General features: G+C 34.6%; 1 protein-coding gene and 2 pseudogenes across 1 annotated transcript; 1 reads left to right on the top strand and 2 right to left on the bottom strand.

Annotated features, from left to right (window-relative positions):
• Positions 1 to 126: 126 nt before the first annotated feature.
• LOC125608558 lies at positions 127 to 1,792 on the bottom strand (annotated as a pseudogene).
• A 6,641-nt stretch (positions 1,793 to 8,433) lies between these two features.
• LOC125609517 lies at positions 8,434 to 12,549 on the top strand (annotated as a pseudogene).
• A 655-nt stretch (positions 12,550 to 13,204) lies between these two features.
• On the bottom strand, positions 13,205 to 14,856 carry LOC125609518 (phenylacetaldehyde reductase-like). The gene is made up of 5 exons (XM_048781000.1): positions 14,683 to 14,856; positions 14,138 to 14,499; positions 13,883 to 14,045; positions 13,623 to 13,809; positions 13,205 to 13,518 (listed from the first exon to the last, which is right to left on the bottom strand). The coding sequence occupies exons 1-5, from the start codon at positions 14,801 to 14,803 to the stop codon at positions 13,374 to 13,376; spliced, it is 978 nt and encodes a 325-aa protein (XP_048636957.1). The 5' UTR covers positions 14,804 to 14,856; the 3' UTR covers positions 13,205 to 13,373.
• Positions 14,857 to 16,205: the final 1,349 nt, after the last annotated feature.

Raw genomic sequence — 16,205 nt, forward strand, 5'->3', positions numbered from 1 at the left:
AGTTTGTTAATGTTCCAACTATTAAGGTTTCGTTCCAGAATCTCCTCCAAATTCACAACAGCCAGTTCAACCGACCAGGCGGATACGATCGCCATCTCCATAACCTTTGCTTGCAAGAGAGTAAGGTTAGTTTAAAAGTGATCCAAAATTTTGACTCTGTCTCCAAACCTCTGGAAAAAGCTCGGCATAGTTTTGTAGTCCTCCCTGTCCATGTATCATACATATTCGATAAAATATAGATCTGATTATGTATAAATAACATAACCTAACACAAAGAAAACAGTGTAATATATAATTTATTTAATGCACTTACACTATACGCCGGCTCAAGAAACCTCCATACTCATCTTCTAGAGTTTGGGGACATCCCAGTGAAAGATTGTTACGTACGGTTCTATGCCTTTATTATTCACACATTTATTCATAAGACAATTAGAATTTGCTCATATATGTATTGTGAAGAATACAATTTGTATAACATTTTTACCATTTGCTTTTAACTCATTGATGAGGTTATTGTAGTATTTGATCCCGTTTTCGTCAATCCCTCCTATCAATCTTCCCTCTAAAGGTAAGCATATACACAATCATCACATTAGTTAAAAAATATAATAATAATATAATAGCATAATATCAATACTAACATTAATAATTATGTTCTTATCATATGCACTTACTTGGTAAGACCCTAGACCATGCTATTGAGAGCCGGTAGGCTTGAGCCTTCATTCTTTTCAGTAATTTGACATCCTCCTGTTAATCATATGAGAGTTCAAGAGTTAAATTACATTTCTGAAATGGAAAAACTACATGTATACACACATTCATCAATAATAGCTTATCACCTTGTAAAGATCATACGAATCACAAGCAAGGTCTCCAGAACTGTGATCTGGAACTTTCTCTGTACATATACAGCAAACCGAAATTTGAGCATGAACTGGACATCTATGAGTGAAATCGTCCCATCCGTTGTTTGTACACTTAATTGCCCATACATGCTATTTATTTATACGGGGGATATATTTTTTTGAATGATTTTTATTACCTGGATATCTGTGAGTGTAATAATCCCATCCGTTAAGTGCTCTATGTGCTGCACCTTCAATCTGGTACAAAATATATTATATATATAATATTATAATCATGCCGGCCGGGTTTTTATATAGATAAAATAATCTTAATAGATCGCTATATATATCTTTTAAAATGGTCAGTAACAAAGAGATATGTACCTGGTAGGCGGAAGTAGCCGCACCAAAAGTGAAGTTCTTTGGAAAACTAGTTCGGTTGAATGTAAGGGGTTGTCGCAGTTGAAGGGTTCTTTAGCCTTACAGGCCGGGGTGGCAACATTTTGGCTACTTGAAACCGCAAAGAGAATGACAAGAATGGCCAAAGAGAAGTGAGCTTTTGGAATTTCCATGGTTGAGAGCATTGTTATGGGTTGCTTTCTTTAGTTCTTAGTTGTTTTAATTTGTTTTTTGTTTATGGGTAATTTGATGATGATGACTAAATAGTGAACTTGGAAGGTTTATATAGAAAAATTTGCGTGCATGAGAATTTGCATGGGCTCTGAAGTACTCGTTACGTACGAATATTTGCAACGATTTTAATCTTACATGTTCTCCACCTCACGACTTGCTGTCTCTTTTTGAAGTAAAATTCACATAATATTAACGTAACAAATTTCCCCAGATTTTATATACTGTTATCTAAGCAAGGATTGAGTTGTTAATACAAGAAAGTTGATTCATTACGAATAAACAAATAACCATGTTGAGTTTTACGGCATCATATTCCTCTTGCTTAAATATGTATTGTCAATACGTATATAGCTTCACACACTATAAATACCCTCACATGTCTGAATGAGAATATATATGCTAATAAATGCTCATTCATTAATTCATACAATTTATTAATTTCATCTGACGGTTATATAATTAAATTAGGCCTATTAGACAATCCTTAAAACTCATCAATCAACTGAACAATTACTTGTTCACCCGCTGTTTATTTACTTCTTTAAAACTATTCAATCTAGCTTATCTAGATAACTAGATAGATCTATTGCGTGCCTTAGCTTCCCGTGAATTTTATCTCTAAATACTACAATTGAACCTCTTATTTGAGAGAGTACAAATCACATGTAGGATAATTTGAGTGATATCACTTTGATAGTAACATATTCTATGAATCATTGATGTTTGCCACCTAAATCTTACTTTTGAAAAAAATCTACTCGGACTACCACGAAACAATCCCACGGAACGAGATAAATTTCTGATTAACATTGGTCGCGATAAATTAACCTCGTCAAGGCTCTTGTACAGCCGAACTCGACAACCTCATAAATATTGCTCGACAACATTTCACGAAACAGCCTTCGTAAAATTAAACTCGGCGACATTTACGAAACATATTTTGTTGAATTAACTCGATACATTTTGCGAAACAACTTTCGTAATACTAAACTCAACGACATTTTACAAACAGCTTTTGTAGAATTAAACTCGACGACATTTCACGAAATAACCTTCGTAAAATTAACTCGACAACATTTTACGAAATAGCTTTTGTAAAGTTAAAACTCGATAAAACTTTGCAGAATTCGTAAGATTCAAAAGTTGACAATATTTTACGAAACATCATTCGTAAAGACAAACAAGAACATTCAAAAGACTCTCAGAGAAGGAAAGAGATGGAGCGAGAGCTGGAAGGTAAACTCCACCTATCAGCCTTTGTAAACGGTCTCACCCGTCCTCTCTCTTTTGCTTCATCGACCGTGACCTCTGACAAAAGATTCAAAGTCCAACGAGTCTCCTGATCGCGCAACGAATCTTCCTAATCACCCTTGGCATCTCCTGTTCACCTTGGCTACCTGTAAACGCCAAAAAGACTTTCGACAAGATGCCTATTCCTTTTCGTAAAGCCAATGATACGAATACCCAGATCTAAAAAATACGGATCGCTGAACCAAAACTGCAACACAGGCTTCAGCCTAAACGCAGCCAGGAAAGTAAAGAAATCCAGGAAGAATCGATATCCTTACAATCCGTAAGTGGTGGACAGACACGAGAAGAGGAATGTATAATGAGTAAGCCAAACGGAGAAGAGGCAAATCCAAATCTTTGAGAAAGCGAAGGTATGTACGACTTGGAATTTCCCAAAATCAGACTTGGAAACAAATAATACCAATAAACTTACTAAGTTTCGTTTATATGTCGCATTAGGTTAATTTCATATTTATAATTATAACACGTATGATATCTTTGGTACATATTTCCATATTTAAATAAGTAAAGGTACGATTAGAACATAATTCTAAGAATATATCTTCATAAAGAATTATATATTATATTCTATAAATATTCTGCTTGAGACAGTTTTTAAAATAATATTTTTATAGAATATGCAACTTAATGTTTAATATATGTTAATTTTATTTTAAATAGCTAATTTATAGTTTGTTATAATGAAACAATATTATATTGACTGTATTTACATGATTTTTATCTTTATCAAAATATGAATCTGTAGCTATAAGAAAAACAAAATTATCTATATCCTGAAGTTTCTTCTTCAAATATTCTGAATCTATAGATATGTTTTTGTTAGAATCCTAATTTTAATAAGTAATATATTATATTTATATAAAATTAAATAAACATACAAATGTCAAATGTCTTGAAAATGTTTACGGGATCTCTGATATTATATTTTAAAATATCTTAAAATTAATCTTATATTGTTGATTAATTGTGTAGATAACTAAACTATACCTAATAGTTATATATTTTTTGATGAAAAGAAATTATTAAAATCCAAAAATAATTTTTATTATATCCAAGTAATATAATAAAATCTTTTCAGATTTACTATTTTCTAAATTTGACATAAATGCTAAATATATCACAATCATATATGGTTTTTCTTTTAATTTTTATTTTTCCATAACTATAAGAAGCATGTGTTATATGACTAATAAAATGTAATAAAATTTAATTATATTCTTTCATTATTAACCAATAAAAGTTCTCTATCGATTTGTTACTAACCAATTCAATTTATCAGATTTTATATAATTTTAAATACATGCAAATTTACTTATCACAAATAATATTTAAATAATGTCATTCCGTGATATCCCGGAAAGTCATCTTTTATATATATATATATATATATAATATATATATATATATCGTGTGTGAAGCTATATATACCTGCACATGTCTGAAACTCTGAAATGAGAACATATATATGTTAATTAATTAATGAGAACATGCCCAATTTGGTTATAATAATTTTTGGTTAACGGTTTTCGTTCGAAACACATTCTCTCTTTTAGCTTATTTTTCAATTTACTCATCTGTACAGATATATGGTTCCCTAGCTAAGGACATCTCCAAAAGACACTCTATAACTTCAAAAAAGAAGTTTTTGATCTCCAAAAGGAACTTCAAAACTACAAATTGAAGTTTTGAGGATTGAAACTCTATATATGAAGTTTCACTACTCAAAACTTCAAATTTGAAGTTTCATATTTTATTTGGATTTTGGTCCCTACAATACACATCACATTTATCATTCATAAATATTTTCTTGTTTATTGTTTTAAATCCTTAAAAAATTATATCTCATAAATATTTTAAATTTTGTTTAAAGAAATTAAGTTTTACACATAAAATCAAATAAAAACTTTAAAATATGATTTAAAATATTTTAAACTTGATTTAGACACATAATATACAAAAAAAACATACAAAAAAAACTTTTAAAATTACATGAAGCTATAACTATTACACAAATTTAAATTTACAATAACACTAATAGTCAGGTAAGTTTGATTCGAAACTTTCAAATTTTCAAATATTGTCCAATTCTTTTGTAACTAAGATGGTTGTTATGTTGTTGTTGCTTTTGATGTTTTGTTTTGTACAATTCTCTCTTTTTCATATCAAATATATTCACGATTAATAATATCATCGATAAAATTAGTATTTTAGCAATTATTTATGTTTTTCTTTTACATTCTTGTTCTAATCTAATGTATTTACAAATATTAATACCACATGGTTTCAATAACTTTTTAACTCTTAATCTACAAAGTAAAATGAAGAGAGCTATTTTTACTTCAAAATGGACTAGTAGATCATATATGCATTACGAAAGTCATTTTATGGAATAGTATGTTATTTTGTTTGAAGTTTAATATTAACTAAGGTATTTATATTTAAAATTTTATATTTAATATAATATTTATTAATTAATATTGTTGTAATGTTTTTATATATGTGCTAGTTATTTATAAAATTTATATGAATTCAAATTAGTTATGACAAATATAAGGACCATATTATGTGTTCAAATAAAAAAAAATAAGGACCATATTTATAAATACAAATAGTTTTGAAGTTGAGTTTGAAGTTTTGCTTTTGGAGAAACAATTTTAAACTTCAAATATAGTTTTGGAAACTTTAAAATAAAGTTTTTTTTTGGAGATGCTTTAAGCAAATTAAGACTTGTTTCATTCTAAGTTTAAACACATTCAATATGATATCAAGATCTTGGCAAAAACAAAATTAGGGCTTACTGAAAAAATGACTCAAAATTCAAAGTCAAACACAAACTAACCCATGATTTTATTACTTTTGGGCTCGAACTCGCGCATTCCAACACAACTAAAAGCATTTTAACCACCAGATTAAATAAGTTTCTTGTTATTATTATTTTTATGAGTAAGAACAATTTTGAGAAATTATATACACTAGAAATTAAGTATGAAAAAATGTATGTTTATTGATTAAGTGAGAAGATACAAGAGCATTGAGACAATATGTTTGCTATCAAAGAATTCGGATCCCCCCCCCCCCTTCTTTGTTCTTGGTTCTTCTTCTATAGATAGACAGAGGTGGATCGTAAGGATACTATGATCTCTGACGAGTATCAGGGTGCTTTTATGATTGTCTTTAATATCTTGTCCTATGTTATGTTCAGGACTGAATACGACAGCTCGGCATGGATCATCTTCCTAGCTCGGTATAAGCCATGATAATCTTCGTAGGCCGAATATCTTCTCTTGTGCCTTAGAGACATTAGACCGGATTCTTGGATAGGGTCTGGAATGGGCTGAGACTCGCCTCTGACAATAGCCAAATGATTGTTTTTTAAATTAACTAGTATTTTATCAAGTAAATAAGTAGGTAACAACGTGGATAGAGAAGAGATACAAAATAGAGAAATTCTTAGGTTTATCTGACCAATGATATCTTGCCAACTCATCTTCAGTATTTAGAAAATAAAAGGTTAAAAATTAGAAATATATTTATCTACAGAAAAAAAGGAAAAAAATAAACTAACGCCGCCGACTTCTTCTTCATCAAAAAGATACGAAGAAATATTGAGTTTTAGCTTTTAGGATTTCTTAAGCACTATATGGCTAACCTTGAGAAGAAGAAAGACAAGGAAAAGGTAAGTTTTCAGTTTGATGTTCTGGCTTGTTTCCTCCCTGGTTGCTCATACTAAGTTTTGTGTTTCTCAAAATTCATCTCTTTTAAGAGTTTTTGTTTTGTTTGGCTTCTGTGTTATTCAAGAAAAAATTGTTATCTACACTAGAGAGCCACTACTTTAGAGACAGGCTCTAGTGAATTCAACAAGATGGGATATAGTCAAATTAACTTTTGTCATGTTGATGAATTAGGTCAAAGCAAAGATTATGCGGTGAACATGCGATGTTAGAATACTGGACAGTGACTGCTATGATGATTTTTTTTCTTTTGTCACGTTGTTTATATGAACACTTATAATATAATTATATACCTAGTGACTTCAACAAGACGAGGTGTTGAGGACATAATACTAACTGTTTTTTAGTTTAGCTGCATTGACATGCAAAGAATAATCTGTTATTATTGAGAACCTGACTCTTTTTTTTTTAAACTAAAACAGCATCCAGCGAAGAAGAGGACGATGTTTCAGTCAGTGAAGACGACATTTCACTAAGTGAATTTGAGGAAGAATACGAAATAGCCACCAAAGAGGTTCAACTTAAAACAGAAGATGCTGATGCTTTAGAAGCAAACAATGAGAAGAAAGATGAACTTTGATGAACTTTGTATTGGAATGGAGTTTCTCCACTTCACATACCCGTTTTCTGGCAGAGACTGCACAAAGATGTTTTGGACAAGCATGTTTAGAGTATTTCTACTTAATTTTTTTTATAAAGATTGTTTACCCCAATACCCAGCACAAATATTTCATTTACTTCGTTACTACGTACCTCATCTTGTAGAGTTTTGAGTGATCAATGCAACATATTTTTAGTCTTCAGTTTATGGCAAACCATTTGTTTAGACCTTGAGATGAAGAAACATGACAGTCTAAACTGAATCCTGAGTCTGGAGATGAAGAAACATAACAGTCTAAACTGAATCCTGAGTCTGAGATGGAGAAACATTGAGCCCTTTGCACTCACATTTTTTGTTCCAGATTTATAATCAATCACTACGGAGCAGCATTAAGACATATAAGGTATCAACCATGGTGGCAATGAACTCTAGAGTTTTTTTGGAAGCCAGCAAAAGAGAAGTCAAGACCTGAAAAAAATAATGATATAATGCAAATATTAGAGGTTTACACACAGACAAGGAGGCATACTGCTTGTTGCGACACCGAGCTCCCTGGAAGATCTCTTAACTTCTTTTGGAACACTGTTAGCAGATTAGATACAGAAAATTAAGTTCTCAAGGTAAGAATCTAGTTTAGCAGTTGCAAGTGTTTACACTGTTAAGCTTTATTTTTCTTAGACAGCATAGTTACCTACAGTTCTTGATTTCGTGAGGCACAAGAGAAGGAAGATAGAGTGGATCCAAGACGTATGTCTCTGCCAGACGTATGTCTCTGCCAGACGTATATCTCTGCCAACGTATATCTCTGCCTCCTCTTGTGGCTCTTCCTCACTGCCAACTCAGATGGTCACCAAAGTAGCGGTGTCCTCATCTTCTCCCGAGGAAGAGAAATTGTGTTGTGGCTGTCAAGTTTTTTTGTTTTTGTTGGATGGTGGTCCAAGGTGAATTAGAAAGCAAAAATTTGAGACTTGAAAGTCACAAACACAGACTCTTTTCTTTTATGTACCAATGAAGAGGAAGACGCATTGAGTCCGACGGCCTTATTAACTTTAATGTTTATCTTTTTCTTTTTTTTTTCTGTAGATAAATATCTTTCTAAGTTTTTGGCTTTTTATTTTCTAAGACTGAACATGAGTGACAAGATATCATTGGTTAGGTGAACCTAAGAATTTCTCAACGAATAATATTTTGTGGAAAAGAGCGAAAACAAAATAATATTACTTGGAAGAAAGAAAAGCAAAATAAAATTTTAATAAAAGTTTAGGAAAAGGTTGACATGTTCTTCCCCGCTCTGCGCTGCTCTCTTTCTCTCTCACAACCAAAGTCGTACTATTACATCCCTCAGGTTTGTCTCTGATCTCAAATCTTTGTCGGAACATTTAGCTAGATGATCACTTAGGAATCTAATCTCAATCTTGATCAGGACGTTTTGTTTGTAACTCATGGAGCGGTTGACATCTCCTCCTCGTCTCATGATAGTCTCAGATCTTGATGATACAATGGTATTTTATACCTAAGATTCTTCTTTCAAGAGCAACGATTTTGATTTTACGTGTACACGTTTCCTTCCATCTTCTTGTGTGTGTGTGTGTTTCCAGGTTGAACATCGCAATGATAATGATAATCACTCTTTGTTGAGGTTCAACTCATTGTGGGAGGAAGCTTATCGCCATGACTCTCTTCTTGTTTTCTCCACGGGAAGAGCAAAAACAATGTACAAGAAACTGAGGAAAGAGAGACCATTGTTAACTCCTGATGTTATCGTTACATCCGTAGGAACTGAGATATCATATGGTAAATCAATGGTTCCCGATGAGAACTGGGTTGAGATCATGAACAATAAATGGAACCGAGGAATTGTCGAAGAAGAAACCAGCAAGTTCCCTGAGTTAACTCTTCAGGTTACTTACTTTCTTCTTCAACACACAAATAAAAGTCTCTACCTAGCAATGATTTTGTATAACAATATTCTGATAAATCCTTGCAGGCAGAAACTGAGCAGATGCCTCACAAGCTTAGCTTTCACGTTGACAAAAGTAAAGTCAAGGAAGTAACCAAGGAGCTATATCAACGGTTGGAGAAACGCGGGGTAATAAGATTGATTAATCTTGTTTACTTATTTGTTATTTATATTGCTACTATACTTCGAATATAGGAGGAATCTCTCTTACAGTAATTTGCTGGTGATCTTTCCTATAAGGTCAACGATATTTAGTTTAGTCATTCTTTTTGACCCTAGACCCGCTAGTATGTTAGTGTTAGTGTTTCTGGACCGGAATATTCTTATATATATCTTGTGTTCTTTAACAATGTATCTAAAAAATATCTCGAGCCTCCGGTAAGAAAATCTCTCTTTATGGTGGACGTAACCAATTTGGTGAATCATATTAAATCTCTTCGTTTGTTCATATCTTTTCTGCATTTTGCATCCATAAGATCATACATGATTATGGTTTTCTTGGTATTGTTATCAGTTGGAGATCAAAATAATCTTCAGTGGAGGAATAGCTCTAGATGTTTTGCCAAAAGGTGGAGGAAAGGACAAGCTCTTGCTTATCTTCTAAAGAAGCTCAATACTGAAGGGAAACTTCCTCTTAATACTCTTGTTTGTGGTGACTCCGGAAACGATACTGAACTATTTACTATTCCTAATGTCTATGGTGTCATGGTTAGTTTTTACCATCTGAACCTCTGTTTTTTCCAGTTTCCATTCTCTATTTTTTTATTTGTTGATGTGCACTGAATCTGATATGACTCGTAGCGTTAGTTTTCCCATGGACATAGTCGAACTAGTGAACCACGTTAAATCTATGTCTCATTTACTTTTCTTGCGTTTATCGCTTGTTTTCCCATTATTTTCTTCATCCTTTATAAAATTATTCCTCTTATTTTCACAGGTAAGCAATGCACGAGAAGAGTTGTTGGAGTGGTATGCTGAAAACGGGAAAGACAATTCGAACATAATCCATGCGAGTGAGAGGTGTGCGGGTGGGATTATAGAAGCGATAGGCCATTTAAGCTCGGCCCCAAACTTTCTCTGAGAGATGTGTCTGACTTCTTGCAGTGCAAGTCGGATAATGTGAACCCGGGTCATGCAGTTGTGGAGTTTTTCTTGTTCTATGAGAGATGGAGACGAGGTGAAATTGAGAATTGTGAAGCATACACAAAAAGTCTTAAAGCTTCATGTGTGAGTAGAGTATAACCCTTGTTTCTCTCTTTATCTACAAATCTTAATGTATCTAAGAGGCTAATTATGATGCTATCCTTTAGGATCCTGCTGGTGTCATTGTTCATCCATCTGGTGCTGAAAAATCACTCAGAGACACTATTGACGAGCTTGGGAAGTACCATGGGGACAAAAAAGACAAGAAGTTCCGGGTTTGGACAGATCAGGTTCTGGCAACAGAAACTACTCATGGGACTTGGATTGTAAAGCTTAATAAATGGGAACAAACTGGTAATTAATAGCATTAATACGCTACACAAGACCCATGAAAATGAACCATTCTCTTCCTTAATTGTTGATATTCGTAATTCGTATTGTGGATAAAATATCTCAGGGAATGAAAGGAAATGCTGCACAACAACCGTCAAATTCACCTCAAAGGTAAGAGATGATTAAGAGGGCATGCAACTGTACACTAGTATACAAATCTATAAGAGTAGATTCAGTTTCTTGAGTATTGAAAAATGTATTGGAACCTGCAGGAAAATGAAGGGTTTGTGTGGGAAAATGTGCAGCAAACATGGTCGGAAGAATCAGAGGTGAAAGATGATAGCAACTGGATAATCTGAACTGCTATTATCTTTTTGGCTTTTACCATATAGCATCTTATTATTGGTTGAATAAAACTTGCATTCAAAAGTGCCATTTTATGCGTTTTGGAGTCACCTATGTATTGCCATAAAATAAAATAAAAACATGTATTATGGTTCGTTCGGTACACTATATTCCAAAATCTTACAATTCTATGATTTCATAATGTTACTTTTTTTTTTGGTGTAAATATTAAATTTTATACCAAATTTTCATTTGTGACAGAAGTTACAAAGATAACAAGTAGCGGAAAGAAAACAAACCTAATGCAACAACAAGGGGGAAAGAAGAAGCAATGCCAATGATTTACGGACAATAACAATACTAAATCGAAGGAACACTAGCTTAGGAAGCGCTGAAACTAGGCACAGGAAGCATTGCCACACGAGAAGAAGCCTTTGATATAACATGAGACCACGCCTTGGTAGAAATCGGCTTGTCCGCAGCGCTGCTCCAAATGATTGACTTCAAATACGCGCAGCTTCGCCAATCCTAGCCGCTGCAGCCACGAGTCTCGAACAACCACCGGAAGACGAAAACCCGAGCTCCTAGAGCTTCAAGTCGCAACCCGCCCTAGTAAACCTTAGAGCGCCATCTGGTTAGTCCGAGCCACCACTGAAGATCACTTTTATTGTACTCGACTTCGGAAGTAACACGAGTCACAGCAGAACACGGGAGTGGTGAGAGCCACATCTTGATGACGTTCATCCTTCCTACAAAGTAGACCGAAGATCAGCCCACCAAAGTGATCCAAGCGAATCACCGAGGTGCTGGGAAGACCAATCCTCACACAAGTCTCCCACGGAAAGACCTCACTCCAATGACCCAAAGGAGATCCGAACAAGCCGCCTTGCGCTACAACTGAGAACCAGAAGCAGCTCCACAAGCCTCAACAACGTAACAACACGGAGGGAGATCCGAACCATTACCTGTCGAGCCAGAAGGAATGAAAACACCATGCCTCACATCGACACACACAACATCAAGAGCGGCGACAACTCAGTGGGGATAGATGGAGCAACAAGCGACAATGTCCACGGCAAGTCACATACGACTCACCACAAGACGAAAGACGGTTGTTGCACGCAAAACACGCAGCAGCTACGGCCGTCACACGAAAGCTTTCACCACGACGGTCGCGTACTGGAGAATTCCAGACCCAAATTTGTCCGGAGAAAGTGAGTGACTCATCGAACTCGACACCGAGCAGGTGAGCCAACACGCCTACGGACAGGACCTTCACGTACCCGGAGCTTGACGCCAAACCACCAGATCTGAAGAGAAAACCGACCCACGCTCAGCCACGCGCCCCCACCGCCGCAGGGGAAGAGATCTGACGAAGTAAAACCGCGACCAAACCCCTCTACGCAACCCTAAACTCCGACTTCTCACCGAATCCAGTCAACCCAACCTCGTCGTGACACCATCCTCCGCCATAAACCGCCGGATCTACAAGAACCACCAAGTCTCTCGACATCATCGAACAGAGCCACAGACATATCAGATAGGAATATGAAACCAGCGAAGAAGCAAACAAAACAAAAAACAACTGGCGCCTCCGACGGCGGAGCCGCCGGAGCAAACTGTCGGTGAAGTGTTTGAAGCTTTAGAGAGAGTTTTGTTCAGAGAGAGTTTTGATATAATTTAGCTTATTAGCATCATAAAAATCTTCATAATGTTACTTATCAGTAAGCATAACGTCTGCCTCATAACATTTCAGTTTTGACCCCAAAATTAACACTATATACATTAATTAAAAATTATATTAAAATCTTTATAACCCTCTCGTTTGCGTAGAGAGCCAAAACGATTACGAGGCAAGTATCAATCATCAATGGTTTTTTATTTTTGACTAAAGTATCAATGGTTGCATAGACTCATCACTTGTTTTTTTGGTCAAATCATAGACTCATCACTTATTATGCAATTATACACCAGATTAACTTCTGGCTTTTGAAGTGACTGAAATGTTATCACCCTTTACAATTCATTTCTTTAATCAATTCAACTACTAGACATTATTAAATTTACTTTTCTAAATCAAAATTCAATTTCTATAAATTGTTATCAATATCACAACTCTAACTTCTTTAACAATTTTATAAATTAGTGAGTGGTGTACGAGTCTAAGAAATTGCAACTGCTACTTAAAACAAAGTGTTAATTAGATGTAGACCCTAAGAAGTTGTGCTAAGATTAGATGCACAAGATAAATGTAATGAATTTGATTATTTGCTATAGCATATTGTGACACTTCAAAAAGGAAACATCCTGCAAATATCAGACTCAAATGATGCAAAAAAGTGTCCACAATATCATAGGCAACACACTCCACATTTGAATTTAAAAAAATCCACAAACAAATGAAAATTAAACAAAAACAGATCCAAGTCTGGTTCTGGTTTGAGTTTTTTCTTTGGTGATGAAACTCAGAATCTGATGAACCCTTTGTCTTGCAAACTCTCTACAGTCTCCTTTATGCTAACCTCCAATGGCACAAACTCAACCCCAAGAGACTCTGCTTTCTCTTTAGACACTTTGTATGTTGGAATATATATCTTTTCATCAGCACACCTGCAATATATAAAAATATTAGATGGATTCTTTTTAAAGATCTTAACCATTTCTATAAAGAAAAACAGAGTTGCTCTGTTTCTGACATTCAAAGAAAGACTTACTTCTCAGGGAGTTGGAAATCAGGGTAAAGATCATGTAAAATGTTAACAACTTCAGAGTAATGAGCAACTCTCTCCACTAAACAGTATCTTCCATTAGCAGTTGGATTCTCAAACGCTTGAATGTGAGCGTTAGCTACATCTTTAACGTTAACCCACCCGAATGTCGCATTAGGAAACGTCTGTGCTCCTGAAAATGCAAATCAAAGTTGAGGCTAAGTACATGTATTAAATCAAACCAATGCTGTATTTTTTCTCTTTACCTTTGATCAAGCTTAGAACTGCGGCGGCACTAGTGTTGAGCGTTGGCTGTAAAAGAGGACCGATCACCATTGCTGCATTTATCGAAACCAACTGTAAATCGTTCTCTTTGGCAAATTTCCACGCTGCGTTTTCAGCTAATGTCTTGGATAGTACATACCATAGCTTTTACAAAAAGAAAATCAGAAAAAAAAAAAACAGAATGATAACTTGAAGATCACGCTAACAGAAGTTATTTTTTTATTTCTTTTTTTTACCTTGGCAGCTCTGCAATATTCAGGATCGGCGAACCAAGATTCATCAACAATGGTTTCGGGTGTTCGAGGCATACCATTGAAAGCAACAGATGCTATAGATGAGGTTAGGACGACTCTCTTAACAGAGGGAGTCTTCAAGCAAGTGCTTAGAACATTGATTGTTCCTTTCACCGCTGGATCAAGTAACTCAGCCTGAGGATCTTTGACATCGTGATAGAATGGTGATGCGGTGTGGAAAACTCCTTGGCAACCATCAATCGCTGAATCGAAAGAGCCTTCTTCTAACAAGTTTGCTTTGAACAGTTGAAGCCTTTCCTTTGCACCTTCTAGTGCAAGCAAATGCTCTGTTTTCCTCGGATCATCTGTATCATTGAACCATATATATACATAACCAATCTATCAATCTTGAATCATCCGAAAACTATTAGATCTAAAGATCTCTATATCATTTCCCATTCCTTCAAAATTTCATTAATAATCAATCATGAACATGACTAGATCTGTTTGTATCGCGATGAGATTGAATAGAGAGTAACGAGACGGACTTGGATCGCGGACAGAGGCTTTAACGGTATAGCCCCGGAGAAGGAGAAGCTTAACGATCCACGAAGCGATGTAACCTGAAGCTCCCGTCACACATACCGTCTTCTCTTCTTCGCTGCTCATTCTTCTTTCAGATCTTCTCAACTATCTCTCTTTTTCTGTGTGTTTGAAATGTTCAAAACAGAACAGAGGATTTTTTTTCTCTTTTATTTATTTGTTCGGTTTTAAGCGCGCCATTTTTGGGAAAGTTCGTTAAGAGTTTTCAACGGGATTTAATCTCGTCCGTACGTTTATTAATAAGCTAAAAAACCATACGCTTTCTGGTGAATATGAAGAGCAGCAACAAATCTCACGTGTTTCAGATGTACTTCTGCTGTTGCAATCATTTTGAGCTTACAATATAACAATCATTTTTCAGATTATGAGTTTTACTTGCTGAAGAATTAGCTTATCTCAGATGAGTTCCATCAACACTTTCTTCTTGACTTCAGGGACTTGTCGCTAGTTGTTTATCAGTTTTGGCTAGTAGAGCTTTTTCAGCTGTGCCTTGATCGACTAGGTAGACTAATTATGCATGTTGCACTCTCTCATTATGTTCTATTTTTTTCAGACGGCTCTCATGATGATATATAGACTACTTGTTGCTTAACGATCGCACATATCGAGACAGCTGTTCTCTGTTCTGCTAGAAACTGGTCTTAATCATGCCTTATATTACTATGTCAACTTAGTCACGACAACCTGTTAGCCTGCAATCAACTTTTACGGCTAAATGACAAACTTGCATTTTGTTGTAGGTTGTGTTGGTCCTGTTGTTCACGCATCTAACCATATCACAACTCAGGTGATCTTTCGTGATCTTTTGGATATCAACTAGTCAACTACCATTTATTATTTCAACATTTTAATAGATTTTCCCCTACCATTATTATTATATGATTTGAGTATTTATAACAGGATGGGTCCAAAGGACAAGCTCACCTATTCATCTTAAAATCTTATTAGAGCAACCTCATCCCTCATGTATCTCAACTCAGTTTCTGTACAAAACAAAATAATTATTTGATAATATTTTACTTATTTATTTAAATCAAAATGATGTTTAAAACTTTGAACCATTTATAAAATGCCATGTGTAATAGATGGTATTTCAGAGTATCTGAAATGATATATTCTCCTGTGTTTCTGTCATATTTTTCATATTTTATTTTTTGAAAAACATTGCTGAGATACCCTATGGATATTAGCAATGGGCATGCTTTTAGATACCCGCTAAAATGTTTTTTGAAAAACTCAAAGACTGGAATTTAAAATATACTATATGTATCTATTTGATATTTATGGATTTAAGAAAGATATGTCAATCTTGCTAATTTTTAAGCATTAGTCTGATCAATTAGCTGATAAATCCTCTTTACAAGTTACTGTTTTAGGTTAGGGATGAGTTTAATTATTCAGTTTAGTCTTAATTATTTGGGTTTTTTAATCTTCAAAAATAGGTCATTATCTTTTCGATTTAAATAAT

The sequence above is a fragment of the Brassica napus genome, chromosome A5 (assembly GCF_020379485.1).
Source record: "Brassica napus cultivar Da-Ae chromosome A5, Da-Ae, whole genome shotgun sequence".
NCBI lineage: Eukaryota > Viridiplantae > Streptophyta > Magnoliopsida > Brassicales > Brassicaceae > Brassica > Brassica napus.

Coding starts and splice junctions, on each gene's coding strand:
- LOC125609518 (XM_048781000.1), bottom strand. CDS start 14,803: ATGAGCAGCGAAGAAGAGAAGACGGTATGTGTGACGGGAGCTTCAGGT. Junction 13,810..13,882: donor AGTTCTAAGCTTGATCAAAG/GTAAAGAGAAAA, acceptor TTGCATTTTCAG/GAGCACAGACGTTTCCTAAT. Junction 13,519..13,622: donor GATTTCCAACTCCCTGAGAA/GTAAGTCTTTCT, acceptor TATATATTGCAG/GTGTGCTGATGAAAAGATAT.